Below are 7,907 nucleotides of genomic sequence, written 5' to 3' on the forward strand. Positions count from 1 at the left end.
AGTTTTATAAAATACTTTCTGAATGGTCAGCATGTAGGACTGCATGTATGAGGGCTACAGCTTGGAATGTGGCCTAATGCCCAAGATTGAAGGTCTAGAAACAGATGCTTGAAGTACACATTTAGGAGAGAGATCATTTATGTACTGATGTGGAAATCACGCTTTCAGGTTAGGACCCTTACCGTTCCACTGCCTTGGCAGTGGACCTAACATTTTTGTCAGTTTTCTCCAGTGGGGAAATGGATTCCAAAGCGGATATAAACTAACTTAATCCCCAGAAAGAAACCCAGAAGCCAAATGTAAATTAAACATCACAAGAATACAGCAAACTTCCACTTCTATACTAAATGATTAGTCTGTCTTCTATGTAAATTTGATTTATCCATAAAGATAAAGTTTATACAGATTTGTTCATTAACAAAGCTTTGAACTAGGTCCAGTGCTTAAAGAAGGAAAAAACATTTCCCAAAAAGATGAGCCATCTAAGATATAAACTTTTCTGCTTGGTCTTCCTCACTCAGATTCTGCCAATCAGAATTTGAAGAATTAAAAAAAAAAAAAAAAAAAAAAAAAAAACCACCAGAATCAATTTCCTAGCCAAGAGCATGAATGACTAGGAAAAAAAAATATATAAGGGGCCAGGTGAGGTGGCCCTCAGCTTGGAAGGCTGAGGCAGGAGAATCATGAGTTCAAAACCAGCCTCAGCAACTTATTGAGGCCCTAAGCAACTCAGTAAGCCCCTATCTCTAAATAAAATAGAAAAAAGGGCTGGGGATGTGGCTCAGTAATGGAGTGCCCCTGAGTTAAATCCCCAGTACAAAAAAAAAAAAAAAGAGAGAGAGAGACAGAGAGAGAATGCAATGGAGGATTCCTGGCCTTAGCTATCTGTTATTTGGTTATCCAGAGATAGGGACTCTGGTTATGTACCACATCACAACCACATTCACCTTTGTTTTGCTTTTTGATAAGCAAAATATATGAGAACACTATGAAATTGTCTCTTTTTTTTTTCTCTCTCTTTTTTTTTTTTTTTTTTTTTTTGTACTGGGGTTTGAACACCCAGGGTGCTTTACCCTGAGCTATGAGCTACACCCCCAGTCTTTTTTATTTTTCATTTTGAAACAGGTTCTTGCTAAGTTGCTGATGCTGGGCTTGAACTTGTGACCTTCCTGCCTCAGCCTCCCAAGTCTTAGGATTGCAGGCATGTGCCACTGCACCCAGCTACAACTGCTTTTTTTAAAGTTTTCAGACTGAGACTTTTAATTCATAGCAGATGATCAGTTTTACATATTATAATATAAATGATATTGCTTAAATTAAATAAGACTTACCTATTTGAATGTTTCAATGTTGACTTCCTGATTTTTATGATAGTACTGTGGTTATGTGATTGAATAAAAATTTGAACAAAAACTTCACATCTATCCTAATGTATAAAAATTAAGTTTTATACTTTGGTCACAAATAAAACATGGCTCCCTAGTACTGCTGACCCATTCCAAATTCAAATCCACACCAAAAAAAAAAAAAAAATGCAGAGATGTGCCTCTACCAAGAAGTCAAAAGAACATGCAGGTGAAGCCAGGAGGCTAAGGCACACAGATTGCTTGAGCTCAGGAGTTTGAGATCAGCTTCAGCAACATATGAGTCCCCTTTGCAAAGAAAAAGAAAATGCAGCTGGTTCCACCAGCAAGTCAAAAGGTAGAGATCAGCCAGACAGCAACTCAGGAAATAGCTGAGGCAGGAGAGCAAACTGGAGGCCAGCCTCAGGCAATCTCACAAGACCCTGTCTCAAAATAAAATAAAAGTCTGGGGATTGAGGCTGGAGTTGTGGTTCAATAGTAGAGCACTTGCCTAGTATGTGTGAGGTACTGGGTTCAATTCTCAGCACCACATATAAATAAATGAATAAAATAAAGGTCCATCAACATCTAAAAATGTTTTTTTTTAAACATTTAAAAAGGCTGGGGATATAGCTCAGTGGTAAAGTGCCCCTGGGATAAAGAAAGAAAGAGAGAGGTGGGGGGGGGGTGGGAGAGAGGGAGGAAGAGAGAGAGACAGAGAAAGCTAACAGAAAAGAAAAAGCCAGAGATTATCAATGACAACAGCATTTGAATAAATGACTAACCAAAATTTGTGACTCTTAATGGGACAATTTGCATTTAGAAGTTTACATTTTAAATTTAAAAGAAAAGGCCACTCACTTTATAAACACACATTGTATCTTATAACTCACATAGAATCAAAACCTTATACTGAATGGCATAATAGAAACAACAGTTTGAGGCTTTCAACACCAAAAATGAAAAATAAAGTAGGGTCTAAAAACTGAAACTAAGTTTCAAATAAGGCAGAAAAGCCTGGGGCAGGGAACCAAGATTGTGGGGTAGTGGATATGGGTTTTTCTAAATCACGGTGAAACATGGCAATGGAGCATTCAGAGTGCTATGCACAAGTTCTTCCTGTCAACTCCCTCCCAACTACTCATTACTACAAAGTAGCTATTATTTCTTTAGCTATCAGCAAACTGAACCCAACAAAAACACTACTATCATTAGCCAGCTGGAAGAGAACACCCTTCACCTGTGTGGCATTCTGTTCATGCTCTGCAGACGTCGGCCACACGTGTGAGCTTTCATCTTTGGAATCCATACTTTCCTGCTGGACAGCTCCAAGTCTGGGCCACCTACAGCAGCACAGGGCAGAGGACAATCATCTGTCCAGCATCTGTACGCTCAGGAAGGACAAAAAGGTCTCTCTGCAGTGTGTCTGAGAAAAGACAATGTATTTTAATTAATTACTTTTTATCAAAGGAGGGGGAGAAAAAGCTTTGTTAAAAAGCAATACACTGGGCTCGGGTTGTAGCTCAGTAGTAGAGCACTTGCCTAGCATGTATGAGGCACTGGGTTCGATTCTCAACACCAAATATAAATAAATATAATTAAATTAAATAAAGGTCCATCAACATCTTTAAAAAATTTTTTTAAAAAAAGGCAACAGACCTATAATCCCAGTGGCTCAGGAGTCTGAGACAGGGTGATTTCGAGTGCAAAGCCAGCCTCAGCAACTTCGAGGCACTAAGCAATTCAGTGAGACCCTGTCTCAAAATAAACTACAAAATAGTGGATGAAGCTCAGTGGTCAAGTGGCCCTAAGTTCTAATTCCCCATACCCCACCAAAAAAAAAAAAAAAAAAAAAAGACAATACACCTGAGCAAATGCAGAAATCATTTAGAATAATAATACCATGTATCGTGTGTTTGGTGTGTTCTAGGCACTCGTCAGGAAGAGTGTAAATGTATATACACTGTATATATACTGTAACCATCATTAAAAATGCTGAAGGTAATTTTAGTTATCTTGAGAACAGTTTTCCAGACATTAAACACAGGCAAATTATAAGTTCATAACCTAATCTGATCACTGTGTAGCCCAAGCTTTTTTCTGGTAGACACTACCTGCCCATACCCTCTCTCCTTAATATGAATAGAATAATAATAGCAGACATAAAACAAGGGGGGAAATGACAGGTATAGAGAACTAGATTTTCTGGGTCACAATTTGTGAGTGAAAATATAAATTTTGTTTCCCATTTGGTCAGTACAGGAGTGATCAATGACCAAATCAAGTTTTACTAAGCATCAATATGCATAAAATCCACATCTTAAAGTCTTATTTCTTTCCAAATAGACTTTTAAAGCAATAATCTTCCTATTTAACAATAAGTCATTGACATTTTAGATATCACATGAGAAATGCTGTGTTAACATGGCAGCAGCCAACCTGATAGTTCTTCCCAATCTCCCAGTAAAGTAGCAGACGTAGACAGGAAAAGGTAAGATGATCAGAACACCAATAAAGATAAGAAAGACTATGAGTCAACAGCCAGTCAGAATGTTCTCCATTATTAATTGCACATTTTTAGACCACACATCCTCTAATCTCTGAACCAAAATATATCCCAAAAAAGAAAGATACTAGAACACCCTATGTCTGTGCCTAGCTCTGGAATACAGGAACTGCTGTGTCCAAATTGCATGGGAACCATCTTCTGAGTCACTCAGGAGCCTGTTCCTGCCATCCTCACCCCTCCTACACCATCCCCCACACTCACTCACCTGGCATACACCTTACTCTTCCTTTCCCCATTCAAAGAGTACTTAACTCCCATGTCCACCAAAAATTGAATGTATAAACAAAGGGGCATGAAAGAACTTTCTGGAGAAATGGGAATATCTTTTATCTTGAATCTGGATTGGAGTGATGGTTACATAGAGAATATATGTATCAAAAATCATCAATTAGGGCTGTGGCTGTAGCTCAGTATAGAGCGCTTACCTAGCATGTGTGAGGCACTAAGTTCAATCCTCAGCACCACATAAAAATAAATAAATAAAATAGAGGTATTGTGTCCATCTATAACTTAAAAAAAAAATTTAAAGTCAACTAGGCCAGGCATGATGGGATATGTCTGTAATCACAGCAGTTCAGGAAGCTGAGGCAGGAGGATCAAATAGGTCAAGGTCACCCTCAGCAATTTAGCAAGACTATAAGCAACTGACAAGACCCTGTCTTTAAAACAATATAAAAATAGGCTGGGGAAATGGCTCAGTGGTTAAGTTCCTATGGGTTCAATCCCCCCCCACTACAAAAAAAAAAAAAAAAAAGTTATCAACTAGCCAGGTTTAGTAGTGTACATCTATAATCTGAGCAACTCATAAACTTGAGGTAGGATTACAAATTTAAGGCCAGCCTGGGCAACTTAGTGAGATTCTGTCTCAAAATAAAAATAAAAAAGAGTGGGGATGTAGCTCAGTTTCAGACTGTTAGCGTAGCATATATGAGGCCCTGGTTTTTTGTTGTTTTGTTTGTTTGTTTTGTGGTGCTGCGGATTGAACTTGAGACAATGGTTTTAATCCCCAGTACTGAGAGAAAAGAAAGAAAAAAGTCATCAACCTCTTCAATCAAAATATGTGAATTTTATCATATGTAAATTATACCCTTATAAAGTTGATTTTTAGAAAAATGCCTCCCTTATATAGTGGCACTATTTAAAATCTATGTAAAAAGATCTTCAGGATGAATTGCACATGGTATGTAATTAGACCTCGACAAAGTTGTTATTTAAAAAAACAAAAATATTAAGAAACCTAGGGAAAAAAATGTCACCAGTAATATAAATATCTATAAAAAGAGCCAATCATGGTGTTACACACCTGAAATCCCAGCTACTCGAGAGGCTGAGGCAGGAAGATCCCAAGTTCAAGGGTGAGATGTAGCTCAGTGATGGGGTGTCTCCAAGTGCAAAAGCCTGGATACAATCCCTAGTACTACAAAAGAAAAAAAAAGTTTTTATTTTGAAACAATTTCAGACAGAAAAGTTACAAAACTAGTACAAAGAATTATTGTATTTTTCAAATACTAACATTTTACCATGTTTGCTTTATTATTATTCTTTCTCTTTTTTTCCCCTACCTGAACCATTTGAGAGTAAATTGCAGACCCAATGCCCTTGTACCCCTAAATTATTAAGTGCCTCACTCCTAAAAACAAAAACATTTTCTTTTTTTTTTTTAATTTTTTTTATTGGTTGTTCACAACATTACAAAGCTCTTGACATATCATATTTCATACATTAGAATCAAGTGGGTTATGAACTCCCATTTTTACCCCAAATACAGATTGCAGAATCACATCGGCTACACATCCACATTTTTACATACTGCCATGTTAGTGACTGTTGTATTCTGCTACCTTTCCTATCCTCTACTATCCCCCCTCCCCTCCCCTCCCATCTTCTCTCTCTACCCCATCTACTGTAATTCATTTCCCTCCATGTTTATTATCCCATTCCCCTCACAACCTCTTATATGTAATTTTGTTTAACAATGAGGGTCTCCCTCCATTTCCATGCAATTTCCCTTTTTTCTCCCTTTCCCTCACACCTCATGTCTCAAAAACATTTTCTTATAATTCCAGTAGTATCATCAAAATCCAGAAATTAACATTAAATTTGATCAGCTCAATTATCTAATTTATAGACCTTATCCAAATATAGTCAACTGTATAATTAATGTCCTTTATAGCCAAAGAAACATTTTTCCTTCTGGCCCCAATCCAATCTGGCATCCTACACAGTGTATTCAATTGTCATGTTCCTTCAGTCTCCCTCAATCCAATAGTCTTCTGCTCTCTTAAGTCATTTATGACCTTGACATTTTTGAAATGCACAGGCCATTTATCTTTCAGAATGTACTTCAATTTCAGTTTGTCTGATGTTTCTTCATGGTTAGATTTAGGATGCATATTTTTAGCAGGAATAACACAAAAAAGTTGAGTCCTTCCAATAAGGGAATTTGCGATTTTCTCTTTTTTTTTTCAACTTGGTTCCTTGACTGCACAAATACTGAGTGCACACTAAGCTAGGCACAAAGCAACTGTGAGAATCAGGCAGGCATAGCCTATGACCTCACAAAATACATAGCCTAGATAGAGTGTCTTACTGCCTTCATTTTTCCAATCACAAAGAGAAACACGCTCTTAGGGCTCCAGTATATCTCAGTAGTAGAGCTCATGTTTTAAGTGCAGGAGGTCCTGGGTTCAATCCCCAACACCAAAAGAAAGAAACATAACTACTGATTCCTTATAAAGTCCCTTTTCTTTTATACCTTGTTCATTCCATATAACATCATGCTTTTTATATCGCTGCACATCTGTATATATTTTCCTCATTATTTGTTATACCTGCACAATTTCATTGTATGAATATATCATGATTTTTTTAACCAATTTTGTATTGAAAAACATTTAGGTTCTTTCTAATCTCTTGCTATTACCTGCAATACCTTGATGAGTAACTTTCAATATACATTGTTTTTCCTGTGTTGCACTGTATGTGTTAGTATACTGTGTCCTTTTGGAAACTTTTTTCTTTGGGGGTGGGGGTATTGGGGATCTACCACAGAGCTACATCCCCAAACACTTTTATTTTTTGAGACAAGGTCTTACTAAGTTGCTTAGGGCCTCTCTATATTGTTAAGGCTGGCCTTGAATTTATGATCCTCCTGTCTCAGCCTCCTGAGTTGCTGGGATTACAGCTATGTGCCACCATGCTCAGCTCCTTTTGGAATCTCTAAGGGAAGATACTGAAGCAGTTAAAGTGGTTGTATGAAAATTGAAGTCATTATTAGTTTCCAAATACCTACACTGGCACTATTCTTTGAATAGTGCTTGAGACCACCTGAGACACAGAACAAGTGCACTGATGCATGTAGGGGCAAGAGACAGAGTGGGGAAGGACAGGAGCTCTGGATCTGGATTTGGGTAGCTATTCTGAGGCTTAACTGACCTTGGTTGGGGTAGAGCACAGAAGTCTTCTATATTTCTCTTCCTTCTCTGTAAAATAAGGATCATAAGATTATTGAGAGAATGACACAAAATAATGAACACAAAGTGCATAACACAATGCTTGCTACATAGTAATCAGTTTTTGAAAGTTATACAATCATGTTGCATTTTCTTATCTACTTGTCTGCCTCCTCTATATTCCTTAAGGTCAAGGAGTTATGTTTTGTTAACTCCTGGCTTGTGATAGACCTAGATGATTTTGTTGAGTGATTTAAAGATATCATAATGTGCAGTGGGAACACAGGAAAGGATATCTACTCCAAATAGGGGTGATCAGAGATGACTTCTTGGAATAGGTGAGTAGGAGGAAAAGAGCAGGAACACCAAGGATAGGACAACTATTCCAGACTGAAGGATCTCTTCTAATCTTACCAGTATAAGGAAATAATATTTTATTTGACATAAAATACTGGCAAACTAGGCAAAGATTTTGAAGGGAGTGGTAGGGAATAACTACTTAGCAGATAGGATCAAACAAAAAAAAGCGGGGGGGGGGGGACA

General features: G+C 37.5%; 1 protein-coding gene across 1 annotated transcript in view; it reads right to left on the minus strand.

The window, feature by feature from the left end:
* The window catches only part of Prdm10 (PR/SET domain 10), a 63,711-nt gene extending 56,327 nt beyond the window's left edge, over positions 1-7,384 (minus strand). The window contains exons 1-3 of the mRNA XM_077797793.1: positions 7,348-7,384; positions 5,216-5,329; positions 2,584-2,769 (exon numbers count right to left, since the gene is read on the minus strand). Of these exons, the coding sequence (XP_077653919.1) occupies positions 2,584-2,652 (69 nt within the window). The 5' untranslated portion in view covers positions 2,653-2,769; positions 5,216-5,329; positions 7,348-7,384. The remainder of the gene's footprint in view (positions 1-2,583; positions 2,770-5,215; positions 5,330-7,347) is intronic.
* Between the last annotated feature and the right edge of the window lie 523 nt (positions 7,385-7,907).

The sequence above is a fragment of the Urocitellus parryii genome, chromosome 4, assembly GCF_045843805.1.
Source record: "Urocitellus parryii isolate mUroPar1 chromosome 4, mUroPar1.hap1, whole genome shotgun sequence".
NCBI lineage: Eukaryota > Metazoa > Chordata > Mammalia > Rodentia > Sciuridae > Urocitellus > Urocitellus parryii.